At 40.1% G+C, this 26,738-nt stretch overlaps 1 protein-coding gene across 5 annotated transcripts; it reads right to left on the minus strand.

The window, feature by feature from the left end:
* Positions 1 to 1,256: 1,256 nt before the first annotated feature.
* LOC135935242 (anoctamin-7-like) lies at positions 1,257 to 26,527 on the minus strand. Of its 5 annotated transcripts, none has more exons than XM_065477422.1 (18): positions 26,330 to 26,527; positions 21,798 to 22,006; positions 19,170 to 19,457; positions 15,242 to 15,352; positions 10,186 to 10,212; positions 9,516 to 9,652; positions 7,678 to 7,846; positions 6,948 to 7,119; positions 6,398 to 6,655; positions 5,903 to 6,123; positions 5,649 to 5,844; positions 5,131 to 5,297; positions 4,937 to 5,065; positions 4,584 to 4,674; positions 4,325 to 4,530; positions 3,638 to 3,862; positions 3,453 to 3,584; positions 1,257 to 2,261 (listed from the first exon to the last, which is right to left on the minus strand). In XM_065477422.1, the coding sequence occupies exons 1-18, from the start codon at positions 26,364 to 26,366 to the stop codon at positions 2,052 to 2,054; spliced, it is 2,985 nt and encodes a 994-aa protein (XP_065333494.1). In that variant the 5' UTR covers positions 26,367 to 26,527; the 3' UTR covers positions 1,257 to 2,051. The 5 variants fall into 5 exon arrangements, with proteins under 5 accessions (XP_065333494.1, XP_065333493.1, XP_065333492.1 ...); XM_065477421.1 differs by lacking the exon at positions 26,330 to 26,527 and adding an exon at positions 24,545 to 24,640 and having other exon boundaries at positions 10,186 to 10,209; XM_065477420.1 differs by lacking the exon at positions 26,330 to 26,527 and adding an exon at positions 24,545 to 24,640.
* Between the last annotated feature and the right edge of the window lie 211 nt (positions 26,528 to 26,738).

Below are 26,738 nucleotides of genomic sequence, written 5' to 3' on the forward strand. Positions count from 1 at the left end.
ATGATATGGGACTCTCTAAAAATTTTAAAATTTGATAATTTCTAATGCCATAAAAATAATTATAGGTTTTGCTATTAAGAGTAAGTTTCTGCTGATTCATTATATTTATTTATAAAACCTCAATAAATATGTGAGGTTTCTATGTTTCAATTAAATATTGGGCTCCATAACAGGAGAGCACTCTTTTTATTTAATAGTTTGTAAATATGAAAATAAAAATTTAGGAAACACTAAAATGGAAAAATAATAGCACACCTTACGCGGGGGAAGAATCTCCCTGTCAACGCATGATTGAATTCACACTGGTCACAGTCAAATGTGTTATACATATTATCATCCTTGGTTTCCATGACTGGAAGGAAAAAGGCAAATATAAAATTAATTTTAAATTATTTTCAGACGAAATATATATTATTTTAAGAATATATCATTGCAAGACTGGATTTTAAACAATTTAGTTCTAAGGGGAAAATATTTAAACTTGTATGCGTATTTAGATATTGGAATTTTCCTATAATAGCTCGAACTTTTTAAAGTCAACTTTGGTTGAAGATAAAGGAATATTAGTTGGCTCCATGTAACCTGGTAGGTCATTAAATAAAAGTTCATGTTATCTATAAGTGTAAGTAAATCGTAAACTCTGAATGTAAAAATTGAGTTCTAACTTTAACCTTATCAAATTGCTAGCGACCTAATCAAATATAGAGAACATCGATTTTTTAAAAAAAAATTTAATTGAAGAGAAAATATTCTTTAATTTATTTATGTTCATTCTATCGGATACCAATTGTACTTTTTGAAGAATTGGTTAGCCCATTTTATCAATTTTGAAGTCTCAAACATATATTTAAATACCTTTTCTGCGAATTCTAGAGCGGACTGTAACCTTTGAATAGAACTCTCGCTGTTGCTGGAAGTAATACACTGAATTCTCAGAGAAGAAATTCGATGGCCAATTCACTACAAGTCATGCCACAAAGAGTTATTCCGTCACCCTATATGCCTTGTTTTGTTGGACATTCTATTTCATTTTCGTGAAGAATCTGGGAAATTTTTAGTGGGACGTGAATGATCGCACGCAATTTAAATTTTATGAATAGCCCAAATTTGTTGAATATACAGAAAGCTTTTTATTTAAGTTTAAACATTGAAATTATATCTATATATTTCTATATATTATATGATGTTCTCAAGGCGCATGAAAGATGACTAAACCAACTATAATAAAATAAAATTTATTTTTCCTTCATGATAGCTTTTTATTTTTCCTATTTTGCTCATGAATGGCATACATATAAAAGACACGAGGGTGAATCTTAATTTTATTTACAAATGCATAATAACTTGTGAGGTTATAATAATTCAATATCAGAGGATTTGCTGCTGTCACAGTGAAAGGGTAATATTATTTTTTTCCAAGATGGAAATCATATGTTTTGGAAGGTGAGGATATAGTGTGTGCCTGCACAATGTGGCGTCCATAAATCAGGCAAAATGGTTAAAATCAAATACAGCTAACATTAAGATTGAATAATTACTGTTTTCGTGTATTGAATTTAACTGAAAAAAATTAATGGGGCTTACAATGCTGTGAATGTTTTAATTTATTTGAACCAGAGCATATTCAAGTATACTCATATATTGTCAGTAAAAAGGAGCACGGTTAAACACACGCCACAGGAGAGGTTAATATTAAAGTTTCGAAATGCGTTCTCTTGTCTTAAGCTATTTTGAAGAAGATGAAGTTGTTAAAAACCAGATCAGCAAAAAGTGGAGAGTTTGTATTATAATTATGAAATGCAACTGAAATTCTGTACGGGTTGTGTAACAATTCAAAAATCGAAATTCTCTGTTAATCACAATAGTCTTTTGGAAACTAAACGCGAGTCGATTATTCGTTTGAAGCACCAATGTTAGAGATCAGTTTGTCCCTTGGCCGGCTTGCTGGGACCAATTGTGCCGATGGCCATCTTGTTCAAAGGCACACTGATTTTCGACCTTGGAGGCACGGGCGGAGGAATGGACGACCTCGTCTTCGAGGTCGCCTGCTGTCATGTGACTGGCTTGTCAGCTTTTTCATTAGACTTGGGTTTCGAGGGACCTGCCTCCTCGAGCTCTGAGTGCACCACCACCGAGATCGGGGTGGCGAGGGTGTCGTCGTGGCTGCTGTGGCCGCCGAGGTCCGAGGTCAGGTCCAGGGCCATTCTGCCGTTTGGGATTGTCCCCTCGTCGTCGTCAGTCTCGCCTTTGAATGCGGCCACCTGGCAATGTGGCAAATTATTATTGATCATCTGGTAAACAAAAAATTAAAAATTGTCTTTGCAAGTAATTTTAAGGTCAAAATTATTGGAAAATACCCCTTACATAAATTTCCAAGATGGATTTTTCAAGTTTAAATCGTAAAAATAGTCCATTTTGGAAAATACGAAGAAAATTAATACAAAGTGAAACATTAGAAATCAATGAAATTTCAAACGAAGCTTAAAATTAAAAAAAAACGAGAACGATCGCTGCGATTCCATCTTGATAAGAAACACTTCGCTTGAAATTAATTTTTTTATTATTTAGGGGTAATGTACTTTGTTCGAAATGGGCCTGTGATCTGGAATTAGTCCGTATGAATCGGAAATTGTCTCGAACGGTTGGAAATTATCCGAAACCATATGGCATTTGTCCCAAGAACTAGCTGGAAAGTATTAAAGGTTTTGCTTGAGACCTATTTATTTCCTCATATCAGGAAATCCGTTTCTGTAAAAAGAACAAAGTCATCAAATAAGTTGTATCATTATCAAAATATTATGCAAAACATAAAGTACAAGGCTTTTCAATCAGCAGCCGCAGTCAGTTCAAAATATGAGCCAATCAGGAACGTGGAGCTGGTCGCAACTTTGTTGTCTTTTGTACTTCTTTAGACTGATCATAGAGAGTTTTATCTCGCAGGACTGAATGTCCGTTCAAGAAAATTTCTAATTAAAACGTATCCCCTTCATTAAGTTTTTTTGTAAATCGCGTGATGAACTAGTCCTGACTGAATAAGATAAGAGCGACCCTTGTCATTCTAGATATCCCTTTGCCATACTGAGAGCTATTTAGATTTGGTGCACAAGTCACGCCATTGGTTTTCATTGACTCTAAAAACTTATATGGTGATTTCCAAATAATATAAATATCATGCTTTAAAATTTTGTATTAATCATACCTATGAAAAACCAGCAGTTTGGGTGTGGAACCTTTCAAATTTTTAGACAATTTTCTTTACGCACAAAATTCATTTTCGGACAAAATTCATTTTCTTTTTTCGGATATAAATCCTTTCGGATAAAGTGCAATCATGCGGACAATTTCCGGATCACCCATTTTGGAAAAAATTTTTCAGACAAAGTACGCGCTCGCTTTTTTTCCTGAATAAAAAACATTTCAAAGCATATGCATAGCTCTTAAAATTTACTTACTTTCAAGATGTTGTCAGACTCCTGCAAAGCCTGCTTTGCCAGGTAGCGTTCCCTTTTGATTTTCAGCTCGAGGCTCTCAGGAATGTCAGGTACAAGAATGTCTATTAATCGGCAGATGCCGAAAACTACATGCTGTAAAAAGTTTCTTTTCAACATTTTGTAGGTAGGGTATTTTTAGCGCTTGCCTCAAATATTATGACGAACGCGAATCTGACGGCGAGCAAACGCCAGAAGAAAGGAGTGTGATTGCCGAACTCGTCACGGAACCCACGATACCGGCACGGCTGCGAAAGTGTGCCGTTCGGGGAATGGGCCAACGTGAAGTTGATGTAACCTCGCAGTTCCCAATCGTATTCGTATTGGTACATCAGTTTTGGCAAGAACTCTGACGTAAAAGCGATGAGAAACCCCTGAAAATATTAGATATAGTGATGGAGAAATCCCGTGCAAGGACTGAATTATCAAAAAGGGGTCAGATGTGCTTTTGAAAAACTTTTTTGGAAGGGGGCGAGCCGGGTCAAACTGAGCTAATATCTTTAAAAGACGTGAAGGACGAATTTAGGGTAAAAATGCAAAGGAGAAAAATGAGGAGAAGGAGGAGAAAGGTTGCTGTTGCTGGAAAAGAATTTTGGTCAGTAAAAATAGATTTTAAGCCTGCAATAGTATTATTTTTTAAGAAGTGCAGCTTGAATAAAGGAGTAATAAAAAAGATAAATACAGGATTAGTTAAATTATAAAATGGTGGGATTTTAAAAATATAGTTGACCTTTTTCAAATCAAATCCTACTAGTAAGATTTTATTTTTGAATAAAAAAATTCATTCAATTTATTATTTATTATTAAGCAAAATGGAATAAAAGAAGACGTCATACATTGCTGATGACGGCGAGATGAGCAAGCATGTGGAGTATTTTGCACCAAATGCCTATGTTCTCTGCACGCTCAGCCACTGTTCTCCTCGTCTCGCAGACAAACTTTTGTGCATCTAATCGGATTTCAACCCAGTTGTTGAGCAATGCGAAGAGCGGGGCCAAAGGGAAAGCGGCCACAAATATCGTGATGAAGCCAAACTGGAGGACTGCGTGCATTTGATGAGTGGCTGAGATTTCTTTAAAAAAAATTAAACCTCACCCATTTCTAGGTATTCCTGGAAGAGACCTTCGTTGGTGATCAACTGGAAGTCTTCTTGCCAGCGACTTTTATGCTTTTTTGTGATCTTCACCTGGAATAGCATATATTTTTTGTCAATAAATCAAAACAAAATAAAAATTTTCAAACTTAAAAAACAAACAAAAACGATAAAATTAACAGCATATAGATTCAAAGCAGGTATTCATGTAAAAATTACTCCAAAAAACTATAAATAGCTATGCAACCTGCTCGACTCAATTGCCCGCCCGGTTGCCTATCGCGTAAATCCGCAGGGGCCATCATTAAACTACAGTGCACGAATTTGGCTCGGGCCGGACGCGTGAATTACCCACCCTCTTGTTCATCCACCACGCCTTCAGCTTTGGCACGATGATCTCCTGGGCGTTGTTAATGATCTGCTTGCCGATCATGATGACGGCCAACTGCTGCGCCAGCTCAATTAGACAGCCACCCGCACTGCACTGCGTTCGGGTGAGCGTGTGAAAGGGTTAACAATCATTGGACTGGAATTCGTTTCGTGACTCACGTCCTCGTTGCGAAGGCGCAGGATGTGCGAATAGTTTCCCGGGTAGCCGACGAAGCGACCTTTGAAGAAGGCGATGTAGAAAATGGAAGAGTAGAAGTTGACGAACTGGAATATGAACACCTTGAAGGTCAGGTTGTCGTCGAATTCGGTTTGTGTGCGATGCATTTCTGCAAAAAATGTTCGTAAAATTTACTAACTGTATTCAGAGCCAAAATTTATGGAATTGCCTTTGGTTAAATTTAATTTATCGAATATTCCTGTGTAAACCAATGCGCTGTTTGTAACCAATTTTGCAATAATTATTCTTTTTATTAAAACCGACTAAAATTGTCATTCTGTTTTCTTTTTTACTACATACTGGCCATTTTTATTTCTGTTTGTCTTCAAATTTAATGGCTTTAAATCAGCACGTGTGCAGCTAATAAGAAAAATTCGGACAGCGGTCGTTGAAAATATCTGCATCTTATGATTTAAGCCAATGTTTCAAATGAATTTGGATCTGTTAAAATTGTTCATACCCCAAGTAGTGAGACGATAGGCAAGTTTTTCATAGACGCGGCTCATGGCCATGATGAGGATCAAGTTGACCACTGCGCCGGTCACGTTGGCGATGGCTTGTGCTTGCGAGCGGAATGTGGCGTTTTGAAAGAGTGGAATCGACACGAGCACCCGGTAGATAATGACGGCCAAGATGAAAATTATCACAAGGCTCATCTAGTCGTTTGCATAAATTTAAATACCTTTTGCGCACGACAGTTTAAAGCACACGTACCATTAAGAAAATTATTCCAATGCCGGCGGCGATTCGTTTTGTGCGTAGCGAGCTGGGAAACGAGGGCTCGCGGATGCCGGTGACGGGGTTCTTCTCCAGAAAGGGTGCACGAGCTGCGAACTCCGGTCTGGGCCTCTCCTCTTCCTCTTTGAAGCCCATGCAGTCCCAGTGGTGCGACAAACTGGCAGACTTCCGCTTCCAGTACTCCAGGAAAGTGACAGCTGAAATGCGAATGAGCACGATTATGTGCCTCGTGAAGCGTGAAATGCGGAAATGTAGCTTCTTAGACTTCGGTCGATTAATTATATTAAATTTCCTAGAACGCACTAAACAGCAAAGCCAAAATTTAATTATAATATGCATGGTTATGAAAAATACAGTTGGTTTGTGGCATGAAAAACATGAATTATTGAGCACGAGTTTTAAAATTTAAACTATTTTATTTTAAAATAAATAATGCCTGCCAGGTTAATTAAAATTATTAAAATTATTTACCCCAAAAAGAGACAAAAACTGCGTAAAAAACGGTGCCCGGGTGGTCGAATAGGTAAGCGAGGCGTGCGTAGCCGCAGACGTCACTCAGGTCCCAGAATTTGCAACCGATGTTCTCGTCACACAGCGGACACATGCTGAACTGGCCCTGGCTGTCGCACACCTCGATCGCAGGCTGGCTCTTGTGAATGGTGAACACGCCGTACATGAACACCAGTAGACCGACGATCGCCGCCGGTAATAGCCAACCCGTGTAGAAGCCTGTCAAACACAAGTCAGACATGAAACTTTTCCGGATACTGAAATAAACCTAGTTCTTTTAAGATGTAAAGGCTTAGAAAATATGTATTTTTTAATAATTTAGAAATTAGATTTATTTTGTTGTTGCGTGGCGGATGTTTCAAATTGATTTTTTGTTGCAAAGCTGACATCGATTTCTACGAATCAAATTAAAAAATTCATTTTGTTTTTGCAATTGTTGCATGAACGTAAAAAAGCTCTTTCGACACAGATGTCGCGGGTGGAGAACAAAACGAGTTCGATATTTTCTTACCCAGCCAGGCGAAGTAGATGGCAATCTTCTCTCCGAAATACTCGCGGATATGATCCAACGGCTGATATTTGTACCACTTGCCCCAGCGAGCCCAATACTCGTAGAGCACCTGGCGAGCATTCAACTTGGATGTGTCTTTCAAGTCGGAACGGTTCTTAATCTCATAAGGTCCCTGAAAAGAATTTGTCGGTAGTAAAAATTTAGAGCCTTTTACTTTCTTTCCATAAAATCGAAAATTGCCTCTTTCCTGTCGTTACAAAATTTATGTCCTCCGACATTGCAGCAGAATTTTACAAGCGTAGGCTGGAAACTGGAAACCATTAAGCTCACGTGTCAAAAGAACTGTATGGGAGTATTTTTTGCGACCAAAGTGGAATTTAATTAGTGGCTGGCATTTATCACGGAGGGTCTCTCGTCGGCGCAAAGGTGTAATTGTAAAAACACAACGTGGAGGTGGTGGAAAAAAGGAGACGTGAAAACCGCATCTAAAATTCCGTCCAGCAGCCGCAAGGTTGTGTCGAAGATCGATATTTTCATTTACTTCACCCCCTTCCCTCCCTACGAACAGTTAGTTTAATTCAAGTGTATGGGGGTAGACAGAGCCGAGAGCGACTAACTCTTTTCGAACGAAAGCACGACGACTTTTGTTCTCCAATTACACGTGTCTAATGTCGGAGGCAATTTAATTTAACGACCCTCCCTCGATCGATTTGCAGTTTAAAATACGTACGTCGTGTAAAGGGAATGCGGCTGAAAAGACACCTTCTTCGACGAGCCGGTCGACGCCGACTTCGCCCTTTTTCTTCTTGCCGAACACGGCGGTGCTGAGGATTTCGTAGAGGATGCGACTGCGTTGCACGTTGGTGAAGTATGTGGCGCGGTTGTCGTGGCCCAGGAATCTGATTACGTGTGCAGAGGAATTTCATTAAACGCTTTGTAACATGAGTTATCACCAGTCCCTGCCTGCCGCGAGTGCTTTTGTTTGGAAAAACAATTTTTTTTTCAGTTAAGCTATACAAAGCTAAGCATAAAAACTTCGCAGTGACGGTTGTAAAGAGTGAATTACTTTTTTTCATTTAAGTTAATTAAACTGGTTGCAAAAGCACGAAAGGTAGTACTTTTTGCTACAAATCACGCTGCTAATATTTATCCAAAGAAGGCGTACGGTCTATCAATATTATTTTAGAGTGGATGTGTCTAATGGCTGGTGTTATTGTTTCATTAAATTCATGCTTAGATTTGGGCCCGAATTTCCTTTGCAAGGAGTGCACGTGCGAATAAACAAAGTCAAGCGTTGGGCTGCAGCACCCTCACTAATTGGCTCATAAATTCGGCTTGCGCACGAGTGGAAAGCGATCGAGGCACGTTTTCTGTTGCCGGCCGTTCCGATTGAATCACGACGGAGACGACGGAAGCCCACTGGAATACGCACACTATCCCTTTATGCCTCGCAACGTATCGATCGAGGGCAAATATTTGCTGTCTCATCATTGGAAACCGTGACAAAAAACCTTTCAAAATAAAGGCAACTGTGAATTCTAAACTGAAAAGCGGAAAGTCGGCTTTCTCCACTAGCAAATTTGTTTGCTTGTGGGATAAAAGATTACCTCTTTTGTGAAAGAGGAAATTTGTTTGTAAGAAGAAAACTCAAGTGAATTGAAAAAAAAAATGAAAACTTCATATGGCCCTAATCTGCGTGAATTTTTTTTAGGGATTAGCGGCAATGAGTAATTTTTTAGGAGAAAAATAACTCGTGTAAGCCACAAAATTTGAATGGTTCCCATTTTAATGAATTTACCATGGCTTCAGTAAACAATATTTAAAAGAGAAACTCACTGACTATAAAGATTATTAAAAACATAGCAGAGCGCGACTTACGAGAATTAATTACTTGCTTTTAAGCTGTACGATTGTTTAAAAATTAGATTACGAGTTTTATTTTCCTAAACTTCAAAATAGGTGTTAGACTAAAATGAAAAATATTTAATGCCAAATTGATATGAATTGAATTTTATTCAATATTTGTTAGCCTTCCAGCCTTTTTCATTCACCTGTGAAAGTACCCATTGTAAAATCATTTTAACCACAAAAAGGTGTTGGGATTTCACATAAATGTCAAAATTCATATGAATATCGGAAGAATTTAAAGGTTTTAATGGTCTATATTTTAACTATGTAACCAACTCTTCCAGATTTTCCGCTCTGGCGCAAGTTCAATTAACCGTGCATAAGAGAATTAGCGGGCTGCGCAAACGGCGCGGTGCACAACGAATAATTATTTTCCAAGCCGTTGTCCAACAACAACCGGCCGCCGCCGCGTGAGCAAACAACCAACGTGTCGGTGCGGAGTGTATGTGTATAATCTTCGAAGCGCGCTCATACATTTAGAGTGGATGCAAATTAGAGCGGACGAGCTCGATTAAATTTCGTGCCAAAATAGCCGTTGAGCATTTCACAAATTGCAGCCCAGCCACCCTGCGGGGTCCCACTGCACGTAACGCCAACACGTGATTATCCACCCAACAAGCGCGTCACCTCGAAATTATTTGCCGAACCCAAATTACTCACTTTTCGATCTTGGATTTGCGGAAGGGACACGTGTAGTAGTCCAGCGGCTTGTTGGGCACGTCCTCGTACATGATGTTGGGCAGGCGCAGGATTTTCAACAGCTGCTGTGACCAATTAACGGAGGGGTTGGGGTGCGCCTGTAAAAGAAACTTGGCTGTTACGAAAGGTGGATTTTGGAGTGTGACCCGAAACGGGAAAACCCGTCCATTTATTTAAAGTAACCAGGAGGGGGTAAAAATAAAACACCGTCGGGGAAATATTTTGGATTCAAACATATACAACCTAATTTCGATATGATTCAAACCAGATTTTAATTCTAATTAGGAGCTGTATCAATCATTTTTTACTAGTAATAAAAATCGAGGTCTGGTTAAGCATGCGGAAGAATGATTTCCAATGTCCAAAAGTTTTAATTTGGGTTTCCCATGCAAAGTACAAATTAAAACCCTGCATTCATGGTCTATAAGTTGCAAACCGAACTAACTACCACACAGAATGCTATTTTTACTAAGAATGCTTTCGCCACACGAGATATTTTCTCTCGCGCCAAATGGGCAGCTATACTGCTCATCGATTTTTGCAAGAAATGCCAGTTGCTGGTGTCATAGTGCTGCTGGCTACTTGGAATTGAGGGGCAAGAAGCAGAGACACTGCACGCTACGTGACTCACCTCCGCGGACGTATCGGACCGTTTCTGCTTTGGGTGCATTCAGTGAAAGATAAAAGAGTCAAAAGAAGAGGAGCTGCACATTGAGTTAAAGTAAGTAAGACGTACGCCACAACACATACAACACGTACGCACGAGACATCATATGTAAATGCTCTCTCTATTCGCTCAAAAGGTGCCGAGACACATTCGCTCACAGCAGGTGATGGAGAAGCGGTTTTCGGTTTGAAATCTGCACAGGAAGCGAAAGATGGAGAATGTCAGGGTGCTTTTGAAGTTTTGTGTTTTTACCTAAAGAGTGATGCTGAGTGTGAGTTGGTTTGTCTTTTCTCGGAATCTATATAGGTTACAAATAATTAATTAAGAACCAATGTCGAATGAAAATTCATGAAACAAATACTCTAACCCATTTCCAGTTATCAAATTACAAATTATTTAATCTACGAATATTTACTGTTTTTTTAATTGCAAACATAATGTAGGAAGGCTAAATATAAAGGATGAGGGTGTGCCTTCAGAGTTCCTTTGAAATTCATTTCACATTAAATCGATAGTGATCATTGTCACGAGACACACGTCTAAAAGAGGAAGAGGAACAGCTATTTTATTCCTCCTCCTCGGTTGCTAAAGAACACTTAAGGCAAAAATCACGAGGAGATCAAGAAGCCGTTCCAAGAGTGGAGTATCAAATGCGAATGAATGGATCCTCCCCCGAGGCACTGGATGTCGTTTTGTGAAGAGCTTTTTGCTTGTGTGAAATCTGCACTTCCGCAGCAGAGGGTGTGGGGCGCGTGATGTGTATTGTGTGTGTGTACACAATGCTCGGCAAACATGTTTGATGATTAACAAGAAAAATGTGCGTTGCTCTTTTGTGATAGAAGTGAAAGCAAAAGCCTTTCTCTTGCGTGATCAATATTTCAGCGAGAGCCTCTGCAGTCGGACAAACGAGATTGAATAGGCTGCGTGCGTAAATTCATTGCAGAGTGCTTAGCCGAATGGCCAGGAAATGTATTGTTAGGGCCACCCTCATTCATTCCATTTGAGCTAAATTTATTTGCTATGGATCAATTGCCATTGAAATAATTTTAGGAAATACTGTTGAAAATGGTTTAACCTTTTCCGATGTGGAGCAACTCCCGAGTTTTCAATTGGTATTTTTTATGGAAAAAATGACATAAAATATGAAGATTACAGCTCTCATTTTGTGCACAGATAATCAAAACTGCACAAACTAGGGTGCTTTGTGTGCCGCAAAGGAATTCTGGCCACAGCAAAGGCCTTTGGTAGAAACAATGAAACACCTGTCCTGTGAAGCCAAATATCACGCTTATATACTTGCTTGCAAAGGAATGCTTCAGTTTAGATAATAGCCTGCAAATTCCAAGCGAGTTTCGCTAATTGAGAACTGCATGTATGACTACATTCCAGAGACTGGGTGAATTGCATTCAGCTCTCTGAGCAACTAGCTGAACCAACACAAATCTTCTTATTAAAATACACATTTGGAAATATCGGTAAATTACTTCCGAATAGTCTAATGTATAGACGTAAACAGTGGAGGCAACTCTTTGCCGGTTGTCAAATTGAAAAAAATTTTAGATCAGCTAAATCTAGATTTTGGCTTCCAGACTCTAATTGCAAGAATCTCTTTTAATTGTAAAATGTGTATTTTGGTCCTTAGACTCCTAAGTTTATTTATCATTGAAGCAAATTTGTTATTTTCCTTTCCAAATTTTCAGTTCAATCTTTGATATTTAAAAGAATCTTCCTTTTGAAATATTTCAGTGAATAATTTTGAATTTCGATCACTCCTCTTTAATCTTCCCCTGATTTTTGTTGGTTAAAGTTCATCACTGCCAACTATATGGAAAGCAAAAAAAGCCAAATGCTTTCACATCAAATTTTTTACGCTCTGTGTGAGGCTCTCGCAGCAATTTTGGCTTCCACAGAGCGCGTTTTATCTCAAACCGAGTGAGCCAGACGAACATTGACCTTGGAATCGCCTTTTCCAGCAGGAGCTAATTACTCGAGTCATGACTTCAGTGGCTTCCCAACCAACGGGAGGCTTTTTTATCGCGAGGGATGTGCTATGCTGCGGGAGGGCTGATAAAATTTTGCACGAGCGCCGCATGAGTTGAGTGGGGTTGCAGCGAAAGCGGCAAAGTACACGGCGCTCGAGTGAATGGAATAAGCAGCCAACGGCGAGAGTAAAGGGAACCCCGCGCGACTAATCGGCAATTTATGCGTCTGCGGATGGATGAAAACGAAACAGTTGAAATCAGGCCAACTATGCTAATCCCCGAGCGGCCGCTTTCGCTGCTGCAAATAATGTTGTGCGAAAAATAACACAAGGGCCGGCTTGTTTGAAAGCGCTGACAGAACAACAACATGTACGTACGTGCTCGCTCCGCGGCACTCAATTATTGAGAGTGAGTTTAGCAATTCCGAGTTTATGACGCGCAAAAAGTGGTAAAATTTTCCGCTTTTTAAAGCAGGGAAATTTTTGCTAGTAAAAGTATACTTTATAAAGTTTTCCCATAAAATTAATCCTTCATTTTTACAAGAAAGCTGATATTTATTCCCCCACGTGCAGAAATGATCAAAATCTGTCTAAAACAGAACAACACCAATAAAAAAACGATGGTAAATTCTGGAAAATCAATTTAATTCCGTTCTCCGATGAGCTCCATCAAAATAAACTGTTACAAACAGTAAATTTACTAACATATTATTTTTACTATTGTGGCAGACGCGCGGCCGCTGCGTCAGCGCCAGGTCCCTCGTTCGCGGCGCCTCGCACTGCACTATTATTATTCATTCAGAACAATGGCAAAAATTACAAGCATAAATAAACTACATGAATACGCAAAACAAAACAAAATTAAACGTTGTCATTTGTCGCGAATCCCTTAAATGAAATATGTATGATGATTTAAATCTTTAAAGAAAATACAAGGGAAATGTGCTATAAATAAAAAGAGTCTTTTGCGATGTGAATTTCAAATTTCAGCCAACAGATTTTTCCGCAAAAGAACCTGGAAATTTTGGCCGAGCGAGTATAAAATTTACCACACGCATGGCCAAGAGAGCGGCAATGCGGTGATAAATTTGGCTGCTTTCACGGCCTGCTTCACTTTATTTTCAAAGCATGTGCGCTTCTTTTTATGCACACACCGCACTGCCTTTTTTACGAACGGTAGAAAAAGTTCGACCATGATGAGCGCAGCGCATCCATTCTGCGGCAACAGGCGAATTTCCTAACTTTTTCTCTGATCGTACCTCATTCGAGAGCATCCAGACGTGAAGCCAAGATAACGTGACCACCCCTGAAATGGGCAGTTAAAAAAGCCAAAGGCCGTTATTGTCTTTCCATATGGCCATTCGTTTAGTCAATTACCTCGATTTCCACAAACACGGATTTTTATGATGTGTCTATTTCATGGCTAACGAGCAGGCCATGTTTCATTGAAAAACTGCTAATGCTCTCGCTGAAAATATGACATATTATGGACCCGCAATATTATCAGACATGCCCCAACTCCATTCTCTGAAGCCTTGAATTTTTTCAAGATTTCAGGAATAGTAAGAAAAACTGGCAACGCATAAAATTTCTCGAGAGGATGCTGTCCGTTTTTCTTTTATTTTTATTCACTCTCCTTGTTGCTGCGTCCAAACGAAAAAAAATGCCTTGGCTCTCTAATCTTACGAGCAGCAGGGATAAATGAAAGGGCCAAAACCCCCGACGGCAATTTCACTGCTGTGCAGCCGTAAATTTCTGATTATACTCTCTGCCTAATTTGCATGCCGGTTGTGATATGGGAAAAATAAGCAAGAGGGAGGCCGCTGCCGCTGCCCGCAGTGCCGGAGCATAGAGCAGAGAATTGCGCCGACAAAGGCAGCAGACGGCTCTCGTGTGGACGACTGGCTTCACTCTCTGCTGAATTATCCGTCACTCTAACGATTTGCATAGCAAAACATCTTGCGCTACGGATGCTTCGACGCGAGTATTGCAGCGTTGCTTTAAAATGGACGGAAAGTTTTTCACTTTATAGATGGACCTAGTTTGCCGTGTGCATCGCAAAATTTATTGCGTTTTTTCTCAAGAAAATTGTTGCTGCGCAAATTTATTCTCACTGTTGCAGATAAAGTTTTATCTCTCTTAGATGTATTATTTTATATATTGGAGCTCAGGTGTTCGTGAAGTGCATGCAGAAAGGTTGAGCTACCTGAAAATTCAATTTGGTTTTTATTCACTGTAATGATGTTGTAAAAATATTGTGCTTAAAAAAGCAGACCACGCGACTCTCAACCTAGGGAATTGCAGTTTTTTAGACTAAAAGTCAAATTTAAAATTGTTTTAATTTCTTGATAAATAGGGTGTTTGTTTATTTTTCTGGTAATATTGGTTGAGCATGTAGCATTATTAATTAAGTTGTTTCTTCTAGCGAAAATATTGATATCCAAATAAAAAAATTAGTTGTTTATCCACTCATACATGTTTAGTGTCATCAATTTAGAATTTTAGGCGTCTCTATAACATTTGGTTAAAAATTGCTTTGAAATAATATGCCATTTCATAATTCACTACGTTGACATTCGATGTTAAGTTACAAAGACTAGAAAAAAAAATTTTTTATTCTTTTAGTTAGTTTATATTGGATTGGTTCATTTGAATTTAAATTAAAAAGTGTGTGACGATGAGGTTATGGAAATGAAATGATTGCTAAACTCATTCATCCAGAATCATTCTGGCAAAAATCGGCAAAAGATAAAAGTTTCCATTAGAAGCACCGTGATGATTCTGGCGTTTTCACTCGTACATGCTCATGTCGGCGCGCAGAACAACATCAAAATGTTCACATGTTATGCTCTGGTGAAGAACACAGCGTTCGAAACGAACAAAACAGGGTGCAAATAAAACCGGGCCTCGTATTTCTACCCCTCTCTCGCGTCCACACCCTTTTCGGGCGTCACTCTCATTCATCCAGCCTCTCACTCGGGGTGGTCAGCGTGGCGAAACGCTAGCTGGTTGTTGCTCAAAACAATGGCTTTTACTGACCTGCAGCGGCGCCCGCATGTTCAGCTCCTCGGCGTAGTGGCACAGCACCGGCCATGGCGCGTGCAGTTTGATGAAGCAAAGGACTTTGCGCCCGCTGGCTTCCACCACCTCCTGCAAAGCACCATGCAGAAATCGTTAAAAGCCAATAGAACAAGCAGTGCCTGACGCTTTTGAATTAAATTGCGCGATAATTGGTTTCTGATTGAAAATTGATAGCTGATCTTCACGGATTACCGCGCGTGCTGAGAATGGAGTGTATTGCGAATGAATTAGGCAGATTAAATTTAACGATCGACTGTTGCTCCACGCCATCAATACTTGGAATTTTGGCAGGCGATTGGGAGAGTATTGAAAGCAATGAAAAGGGTGAATTCATCTTTACCGGTTTGCAATCTTTCTCGTGCAACCAATTTTTATTAGGGATGTAAAAGTATTTAAAAATAAAACGTTATAAATTAAGGCATACTAGTAATACCATTCAATGCAATTCATCATATTGAATCTAAAATTTCCTTGCTTTTATTAAATATGGAAATCCCGGTTTTTTTTATTCACAAAATTTCACTCCGCGCAGATAATAAAAGCCATTTCGAAATGATAAGTTTTCAATACATTTCTGTTGGAGCATTTATTTCAATTTTTCTTATTTCAAAACTAAACTCTCGTAATAGCTAAACTGCCTCAGGATCTTCCCTTAAAAAAGCAAATATTGGAATAAGGTATAGCTAAATTTGATAGTCAGTTCAGTTTTCGGAGTGATTCCGATTATACATTTTGTTAAAAAGAATACTCTAAACTGATAGCACAATTACTAAAATTACGCTATAATCGAGGTCAAAATTCAAAGTAGATTGTTGATTGTGTTTTATCATTCTTGAAATAAGTGAACGAAATATTTAGTTATTCAATTTTCCATCCGTATATTTAACATCAGAATAGTCCAAATTAAGGTTTCGAAAAATTGCACCGATGGAGGTGCAATAAATAATAAACAAATTGAAAATATCATTTTAAAAAGAAACTGCAGAATCCTTCACAAACTTAAAATTCTCTATTATTCTTCGATTGAAAAATAAAAATTGAAACTATCTCATAATTTGCTGAATAGGAGTTTTGGATCTAACAATTAATATTTCATGATCAAAATAACCTATCAATATTCTGCTTTTCCCCCAAGGAGGTCACCGATTCGCTTGCCATCATTCATTTACAGCGATATTGGTTCAAACGCTTTATTAGTAGTGAATAGAGCCCATTCCAAAGATTAATAGGAAAAATTGCCATATAACGTATTTGGGTCACCCGGAATTGACAGTTTTTTGCTGCAAATCTCCAGCAAATCGATAGCTGTGCGTCAAAATATATCGGCTTTGACGGCGCTTGTTGCAAAATAATCGCGAAATGTGTGTAAAAGTTGGATTTTCGCCAAATTGGTGGAAACGCGTGCATGCGGACGCGACGCGGAAAAACCAATAATCAGACGTCTCGCTTGGGAATACCGGGTGACAAAATGAATGATTCATCAAAACCGCCCATACGTCAAATGTTATATCGCGAAAAATCGTCGAAAGTTGCTCGTTGGGAAAATAATAGCCCGAATGACCAGACAGAAAAGCATGCAACAATAAAACTTGTAGAGTAGACGGTTGTGTGCGTTCCAATAACCCTTAGCTTTTTCATCCCACTGGCCTCGCGCGTAAATTACGACCGGGAGCCCGCCGGGGTCCCTGAGTCTTTAATCAAATGAGTTCACGGACACTGAGTGTATCTCCCCTTTCTCTCTAGCGACACATTAATCTAATAAAAAGGCATCCTGAGTGACGGGAAGTCGCTTTTTATCTCGCACCAAGAGCTCTCTTTTTGCCCTTGGTTTCCGCACTGTCTGCTGCTACTGCTGCTCGGTGCCGCGTGTTTCATTGTTAAAAAGACACAACTTTCCTCGACACAGATCGCACGCCAGAGAAAAAAAACGCTGGCGTACCAAAATTTTGCCAACCTGCCGGTTGTAAATTGCAGCTGCCAGAGCGAAATCGATAGCTCAGTTGGATTTTGTCCAAAAATCATCTAAACAGGCCACTTAGACTGCTCTCGAGCTCTGAACGCTGTCTCTCAAGGCAGAGTAATTTTATTACCATTCGACGCCAGTGCCGCAAGCACCCGACGCGGAATGCACGCGTCGAATAGCAATAATGACGACGGTGAAATGTATCCGCCGTCAGCAACAGTAGCATCTGCTGCAGTTTTATCGCCGCCGCTCCACCGCAGATGAATGGCCTTTCTTTGGTCCTCTCTCCGGCTGGTGCGAGCAGAAAAAGCAACGGAGATGCGCGTAGCAGATTTAACCGACTGCAGAGGAATTCTCGCTGTGCCTAATTAACTTTATTACTCGCCAACAAAATCCCACTTCCCAGCTCCGTTTGTACGCATATATGCGCAACATGGAATTGATTAAAAGTTTTCCTCAACTCTGGTGCCAGGATGTGGGCTGTATGTATTATTTCTATGGAAGCACTGGTTCGTGCATTTTGTCGGTCAAAAGTTGAGAGACAAAAGTTTCTGATTGAGGCACGAAAACAATCACGCTTGCCAAAGGGGCTAGAAGAATGATACAGGAAAAGGAGGGCAAAAATTATTATACAGTGAAAATTGGCCATTGCCATTGCGTCCAGCCAGAACATAAATATTTGCTTTTACAAGATTTTTTTTAAATTAATTAGAATTTTCTGGCAGCTCTGTTATGCATTTTTCTAGTTTATATTTAAGGCAAATTAGACCACTTTTTTGAAGGAATTAAAAAACACCTTTGCTGTTAGAAAATGTATATACATGAATGTATTATATTGGTTCAAAACTTCGTGAATCAGTCCTTTTTTGATTATGTATTAAGTCAGGTTTATCAAACCTTTATTGTTTTTCTCAGAATAAAAAAAATGCTTTTTAATCAATCCTTAAAATCATTTGGGGTTTTCTGAGTTTGGTAGTAAAAATTTAATTATCTTTTAAATTAAGGTTAGAATAAATTTACATATTAAATTTCGCATTGCAAATGAGAGAATATTATCGATTAATGTTGGTTCAACAAGGGTATTCATTCAGCCAGACACTCTGCGACGCGCTAGCTTGAAAACTTTGGGGTAAGTGCTACGTGGTCTGTCGGCAGCCGCCGTGACTTGAGCTAATTGCAAGCTGAACCGCCAACCACCGGCTAAAATATCAAAATTGCCGGAAAGATAAATTCGCTGTCAGCCCGTTTAGCACCATCATACGTTTCTAAATTATAAAAAAGCCGGCAAAAATTGTTTTTGCAACTTCTAATCTTGGTTTATTTAAAAGACGATGTACGAATTATGTACGAGATTATTTGAAACATTATGCATCGCATTAAACATACAAAAGACAGCAGTATATTTTTATTAGCTCAATTAATCAACGTAAGTCTCACATCAAACCAGATTGATGCTGTAATTATTTGCTTGATATGGGTTTCTCCTCTTAATCAAAGTTAAATTTCCGCGACCATTCATAAGCTGGCAATGTAATCCGAGCTGGATTTGCATTGGCACAAAGCCCCCGTGTCAACTTCTCAAGTCCCAGTCTCTCTGCACAAATAAGCCGCTGCTCTGACAATGAGCAGCTGTGCTCAAACGCTAACGGCGCGATTCCGCCTGGAATCCATTCATCGGCAGAGCAAACGGAACGCGGGCGACCTGGCTTTGCTCTTTGAACGCGAAGCCCTGACCTAATTATCACGTCGCTTCCCTCGCATCTTGGAGCGAGAGGTCCCGAGAGCAGAGCGATGTGTATGCAACCGTTTCGAGCAGACCGGACGCGCCGGTTGCCTAACTGCACTTGAGCGGCAGGCGCTCGCTGGGCCGCATAATTGTCACGCCAGACGGAATGATGCAATAAAAGGAGACAATGTACGTACCTCCTCCATATCTAGGCCAACCCTCTTCAAGTTGGCCATGAATCGCTGGCGCCAAGTTTCGTGTTTGCCCGCCCGCCGGCCGCCGCCGCCGCCGCTGATGGGCACGCTGGCCGCCCCGGCGGCCGCTGCAGCCGCTCTGGCCATCGCGTTCTCTTCGTAGACGAGCACGAAGTCGATTTTGCGCAGGCCGTCTTTGAAGAATGTGGCCATGTCAACTTGTGCGGTGGACGTGGATGGCATGCAGAACTCTTCGGTCGGTCCATCCGACTCTTCGTCATCCTCTTCGTCCTGCGAAAACAAATATCGATCGTTCAAAGTCAAGTTTTCAGCTCTTAATGAATGGTTTCAAGGCTTACACAATTTATTAGCCTTAATTAGTCTTATGTCTGCACTACGTAAATGGTAAAAGCAAAAGCGAGGAAAATTAATTATGAAGTCTCTGCTCCAGTACGATCAGCTCATTTGAATAATATTACATAAATGAATTTTGATGACTATTGACGTCGCTGTACCAGTGAATAGTTAAGATTTAAAATGGTTGTTCGAATACTTGTTAGTTTCTGCTCTTCATAATTCTTTAAATTAAAAATTCTTCATCAAATCTAAATTATTTTTAAGTCAAGCACTATTTGGTGTAAACTTCAGTTTGAGTAAAATATTCAAAGCATCTTTGAAAAGTGTAATTTTCTACTAAAGAGTTACTTTTTTTGTATTTTTAAACTTACAAAACACCTCTTTCAACCAGGGGTTTCCAAATTCAAATATTGTAGTATTATTTACTTAATTTTTACAGGAAAAAAACAATTTAATATCCGTAATTCATTATTAATTATTTTCTTTCTATGTGGTCACCAAGATTTATTTATCGTTCTGTGCCCTCTTGGCAATGCAGAAAGTCTTAAATCAATATTTTTTATTGTATTACATTTTGGTCCGTAAATTCATATAGCATATAGCCCAAATTAACGTTTCTGAGTGAGTAATTTTTGCAAAGTGATACAAACTGCAGAAGTTTCACGGTTGAGGTGGTACTGTAATTAGACACCAATTTGCTGAATTTTGCGCTTGACTGTCCTTTTCATGGTGTTTTATTGTTCTTTTGCACACCAATTATAAATTCTGCAATCTTTCGAGAGTGCTTAGTTGGAAATGCTGTGCAAGCAGAATTTCTCGACTTCCATCAGCGTTAGTTAAAGAGTGTTGCGGAAAGTTCCCAACTGCGACACGTGCTAGAGCCACTACTGTTTTTACCCTGACTCTACTAAATTACATACATTCACCGTAGTTCCACGTATATACGCACCGAACACCCCCAGTACACCCAGGGCGCATAACTTTTTGCCAACCGTTGCTAATAGACCCGATTACATTCGTTGCTGGCGCCGGTGCTGTAAATGTTGTTTCGGAATGGGGCGATGCGCAAAAGTAGTTTCGGCGGAGAGTGTTGCTATTTTTTCACGTGTATAGGGAGCAGTAGTAAAATTATTCATGCGCACCGCTTGCGAAATCGCGTTCTTTTTTGTGGCCGCGCGATTGATATGACAGGAAACTGATTGCACGCGAATGTGTGGATGATGCTTGCGTGGTGTGTTCCCTGTATTTGTAGTTTGACGAGCAATAAAAATGGATGGTCTCTTCACGAAATACCATGACATGGAAATAAATTTTTAGCTTTTCGTGTGGATATCTCACAATACCATAAATCTTCCAGCCTCGAGTGTTGAAATCTTTTCAGAATTTTCATTTATCCTTCCGTTTGTGCGAGAAGGAAACAAACATTTGCGCATTAAAAAAATTGCCTCCGGTCAATATTTAAGTCTAGTCTTTAATCATGTTCAATAAATCAAACATTTTTATCATCTAAATTACATCAAAGGGAAAATTTTAATTTAAAATTACTTTCCTTTAATCAAATAATTGCGGTTTCTCGAGTTCCTTATTGACATTAATGAGTTGATTAATATACAACATTCCTGTAATTGCTTCATGGAGCCGACCTTTGCGCATAAATCCTATTATGCCATTAGGCAACCCATTTCAGCAGCCGGTGCTGAGCATGACATTCGGGGCCACCCTGGAGGGCAAACACTCCAAATGGAGGGAATCAATAGAGAGAACGCAGCCAGACGAATTTTATTCGCCTCTTGTGTTGTTTTGGTGTGCGTATTACACATTCAAAATGGCTCGAGCAGCTAGCACCAGCGAGTCTCAGCCCCCCGAATAAACAGAACACACATATGAGAGTAATTTCCATTCGAGATCACCCGTTCACTCACACACAACAGTTGCTTACGTGACCCAAGGTTATTACTTCCCTGCCAGCCTATAAAATTTACATGCCCTCAGTGGAAAATCGGCAGCTGCCCGCCTAAATCAGCACGCGAAAACAGCGCTTAACACACAGATTGAAAAAATCTTGCTTACCGCTGTGACAGAGTGCAACAATTTTCAATGCGATCAAAAATGTGGAAAATTCCAAATTTGATATTTTTCAAGAGATTTTACTGCAAATCTAATTTCAAAAAAATCATCTAAAAAGTGTAACATTGTGGTTTCCTGTTTAACAAGTTAAAAAGTTTCTTATTTGCTGAGATTAATTTTAAGACATGGCATGAGAGGATAGCTCACCTGCATGAGGATTCCCTGTCGGTCGGTGTGACTCTGCTCGTCGTCTCCGCACTCGGAATCGTCGACGGACTGGCTGGCGCGGCGTCGACGCCCGTTGCTGCTTCCGGCCAACGAAGAGTTGATGCTGCCGTAGCTGCGGTCGAAGTCGCGACGGCCGTGCAACTCGTATCGCTCGGCACGCTGCGGTACGCCTTCCGAAGCCATGCCCTCTGGAACACGCACCGCTCGTGATCATTATTTTAGCGGAACAGTGGTTTTCCAACGTGCGGTGAGAATAAATAATCTGGGCGGTACACCAATGCAAATGGTGGCAGATAAGAATAATCACCATAATAACTCGTGTTTGTTTTTCAAGCTGATTTATTTAGAAACATGAGACCGCGCCAGCCAAACAATCGCACTTTGGATTTTAATCAAAAGTTGCACAAGCAGCAGTGTAAATAAGTTTTTCTTTACGGCTGTCGTCGATATTTTATTATGGAGGAAAACAAGTAAAGACCTTGCAGGCCTTTGCAGCACAGCACAACCCCGCATGCAGACTGTTTTTCCCTTTTCCAACGTCTACAGTGCAGTGAAAACAGCGTCCATTACACTAGGCTGGCACGCGTCCAGCCAGATTCCATCCAATTGCATTTTTAACGAAACTTTCCTGCAGCGATGGCCGTTTAATTGAATGCGTATCTTCGCTGCTGCTGCTGCTGCTGCTGTTTTCCCTTCTGCGAGAAAAATCGTGCTGCATGTGGAGGGTTGGTGATTATCTACATAGGCGAATATTGGATCGCGTGTGCCGTCGCGAGTAGGAAGCGAAAAGCGGTACGCCGGGGAATAAAAAATACACAACTGCCGCATGCTTAACGGTGCTGAATGGAAACGAAAAAGATGTATATAAGAAAGCCGCTCGACGCGCGCAGTGGGAAAGCGTAGGTAATAAATAGCTTTGTTTTTCCTGCTCGGATGGTAGGCTATTTTTCACTTGAGCGCGCGGCACGGTCTTCGCCTTTATGACAGACACACACCTCGCCCCAGAAATTCGTTGTGTTCGGTAGGCAGGCTGCCTCGCGCCAAACGTGCACAGAATTTTTGCACGCATTAGGAAAAAGGCGCAGTTGGAGAGGCGAATTCACCCCCTCAAAATTCGGCGTTTTTAACTACAGCAGATCAATCGATCCAGCAGCGAGGCAAATTTGTAGCAAATAATGCGGTCGTGTGATTATGCCATTTGTATTCGCAACAGGGTTACATTGAGCTACGCAAATTTCCTTGAATGACCTGTTTTGCATCAGTGTTAACAATTTAACCTGAAGCATTGAAACTCTATAAGCGTTTATTCAATGAATAACACAAATGGATGTTTGTACCGATTTAATAATCTGACATCTAGGGGTCCATTTATTATTTACTGATATCTTTGTGTAAATGAATATTTTAATTCAATCAAGCTCGAATATTTAAGTTGACATACATCAATCTGGCTGTTTGGCAGTATGGCTGTTCTGATTGTGAGTACCAAAATAAAAGCGTCTGATTTTTACCTAAAATATTATGTATTTTTTTAAATAATCAGCTGATTTTAAAATTCGATTGTTTTTTGTTACTCAGTTGCACGTGTGTAACTTATCACTTTTAGATCTCAGTTGCAAGAGCTTAATATTGTGTGTGGTTATAATTTCAATTATTAATGAGAACACAAACATCGTCAAATTTATAAATTTATTTTATGTTGCAACTAGAGTGCGCAAATTGGAGCTTATAAGGGATATGAAACCTGAGGACGTCAGCCTAGTTGACTCTTTAAGCCTGGCTAGCTTAAAAAAATGCCAAAACTTTCCTAGAAAGAAGGGGACGATTAATCAAACCGACTACGGATTGCGCTCCCATTCTGTAAAATCTGCGAAGCGAGAATAGGCCTGCTCGCTAATTAAATTCGCCAATTCTGGCCGATTTTAAATAAAAGATTCCTCCGAGCCGGGTCGGAGGGCAAACTCTTAGCTTTTTGTCCGTCTTCTCCTTCTTCGTACAAAAAGCTAAGTCGTGTCAAATCCGTTTAACCCTACTCTGAGTGGGTAAAATGTGCAATCCAATTATCCTCGGCAGGATATTATCCGCGAAGCCCCCTTTTGGCCTTTTGAAAGGCGACTGGGTGAGAGGAGAGATTATTCGCGGATTAAGGAGTACGTCTTAGGTGCAAAATATGTGTACCATCACTAGACGACTTGCAGCTGCATTGGCCGCGCGATCAATACACCGGCGGCAGACGCGTTTTTCGCCTGCCGACGGCCGCCGCTCCACAGCACTCTTTGCAGTGAGGTAGGCCCTTCCCCCCTGGGACCAATAATGAATAGCGCCCGAAAAACAAAGGTCGAGGGAAAGTTTAAATGCAAATTAGGCTAGGGAGGGATGACGCACAACACCAATCTCAAATCGCCTTTTATAACTTTTTCAATTTTTGAGGGAGCGATATCACAAAATGTCAGTAAAAACTTGATTGACTTTAATTTTAAATGAGCATTAAAGTTACCCTCTATGTGGGGCTAATAAATGAACCGTAAATTTTTTAAGTTGTCCCAAGATCTTTTAAGATAATAAAAAACATTTTAAATTTTCATCTTAAAATTTTCCATTTAATGATTAGAAAATCCAACTTTCACGAATGATCACCATTCTGAAAGGGTTATAAAATAGAAAACTCTGAGCAGGAAAAAAAACATTTGCGATCTTGCCCAAATCATGGATTTTTAACGCTTTACCAATTTCCGCAGTGTCAGCGATTGTGATGTCGTGTTCTAGAATCCCATAGAAATTCACCATTTGGCCGTAAACCGAGTTGGCGGTTTTCGTTTTTCGTCCCCCTTCCTCCCATACTGATCGCATCTGTGGCTACTCAGAATATTTTCATCCAGTCGAAGCATTGAAACCTCAGGGACAATTTTCTACCACCAGCCTCTTCGTTTGCGATTTTCTTGAATTTGTAATGCCACTCAATTACGCGTTATGGACTCGAAAGCTCCCCGCGTTGAGAGCGGCGATGATGTCTTATCCGTGTTGGGAAATAGTGCAGCAAGGCACTCCTTTTAAGCTAATAAATGTTTCTAGCGCGTTTTGACGAGAGCGAGGCAAGCACCGCCGCTGCGCGCATTATTGTACGTGCGGCTTTCTTTCAGACAATAGGCACGCGAGACAAGACTTTGCAAGCCCCACTACAAGCAACAATGAAATTAGGAAATTAAACGAACGAGGAGTTTTAAATTGTCCTTGGGAAGATGTTGAGGCACTGAGTGTCACGTCTATACAAAAAGCTTTACTTTACACCTCTTAATTCAACCAACCTAAGTGTTCTGCGGTAGCTCGAACAAAAAGCGACTTGTACCAATTCCCATTCATTTTCCCCTTCAAAAAATTGGAATAAAGGAATATAGCTGCTCGTTAGTTTGTAGAACTTTGAGTTGTTGAAATGCTCTTCACTGATCTTCGAATAACTAAATTTTGTACTCGTGATAAATACAGAATCAAAATATATTTAATCACAGTGGTAAATTAAATTCAACCAAGCCTAAAAACCTTCCTTGACATTTTACTGCGTGGTATTTAAATTTCACAGCGCAATTAGAGCATTAAATTTATTTACTGCTGGAGCAAGTGAATTTCTAAGGATTTTGATGCTCCAGAAGGTTTGAAATCAGATTATTCTATAGTCCAGCCGTAAAAACAGGCACATTAAATTCAAAAGCTTTTAGTATACCACTGACGTCAAAAACAACATTTACTTTTAGAACACAAAGAGAACACTGTCGGGTTGAAGCGTTTGAAATTCAATTCCATGTGTCCTCGCGGTTATCTATTTTGAAAATAATATGCATTGCATTTATTTAAAAGTCCGTCCAGTAACTAGGCAGTATAATTATCTCATATTAGGCGCGGCTGTGGTTCTGTTTATCGATGTTATCACTGTCTTGCGACTGCACGAATGGAAAAATATGGGGCGAGGGGTGCGTGCCGCTTTCCAGCTCGTTTTGTTCAGGCGGTTGGTGATGCTGACGCAAAATATAAATTAAGCAAGTTTTCCCAGCCGTATAATATATGCATTATGGGAGTTGCAAACAAACTTAATGCCTTTTCAGCACACCAGTCTCTGGAGAACAGTGTGAAAATTGCTAGTGAAATTTATTGTATTATTTTTTGTCATCGAAAGAATACCAATCGACAATCGACCAAAATCCCGTTGTTAACAAGATCACTCGCGTATAATAAAAATGCCCTTGCCATTCCCATGAAATTTATAGGCTGCGCGCTCGCTAACTTAATTGGCTTTCCAATCTTGTTCATCGCAATTTAATTAAATCGATGCGCTTGACGCTTGTTTATAATTCCATTAATATTTACTACAGAATATAGCAAACCCTAGCTGTTATATAAAATTTGCAATTGACAATACAGACACGTGTGAGACCACTCCTCTAATTAAAGTAATTAGTGGCATTGAGCAAGAAACCGCAATAGTTTTAATTACGTGCAAGTATGAAATTTATTTGCACCTTTTTGCTGTTTTACGCTGCTTTTGTTTTGCTGCATCTGGTCTTCATTTCCGCCGAGCTGCGCCAAGGAGTGTGTCCCACTCGTCCAGCGGGCTAGCTTGCCCTGGTGTCGCCTGTTCTCGCGCCCTGGTCAGGCTTCCGAGTTCCACTGATTGGAATGACCACGGTGTCGCAGCAGAGTCAGCGGGGCGAAAGCGCTCCGTTTGAGAACTAAGCGCGCTCCACCGGCACCGACTAGTCTCGCTTCTTACCCGCGGCAGCACCGACTGCGTGCGGTTTTTAATCAACTTAGTTTACAGAGGGATGAATGCTGAGTACATCGTCAGTGTTCAGTCAATGATAATAATCGCTGGAAACACCTTTCAGTGTTGTAAGCTGATTTGTCGTGAACGTTTTGTCATCGAGAAGG

The sequence above is a fragment of the Cloeon dipterum genome, chromosome 2 (genome assembly GCF_949628265.1).
Source record: "Cloeon dipterum chromosome 2, ieCloDipt1.1, whole genome shotgun sequence".
In the NCBI taxonomy this organism is placed as follows: domain Eukaryota; kingdom Metazoa; phylum Arthropoda; class Insecta; order Ephemeroptera; family Baetidae; genus Cloeon; species Cloeon dipterum.

Bases quoted from the DNA above. Each gene is read 5' to 3' on its own strand.
- LOC135935242 (XM_065477420.1), bottom strand. From the start codon at position 24,605: ATGGTGAATTTCTATGGGATTCTAGAACACGACATCACAATCGCTGAC. The intron at 22,007-24,544 runs GTAAAGCGTTAA...TGCGTGTTCCAG, and splicing joins CGCTGACACTGCGGAAATTG to AGGGCATGGCTTCGGAAGGC. The intron at 5,066-5,130 runs GTGAGTCACGAA...ACCCGAACGCAG, and splicing joins TGCGCCTTCGCAACGAGGAC to TGCAGTGCGGGTGGCTGTCT.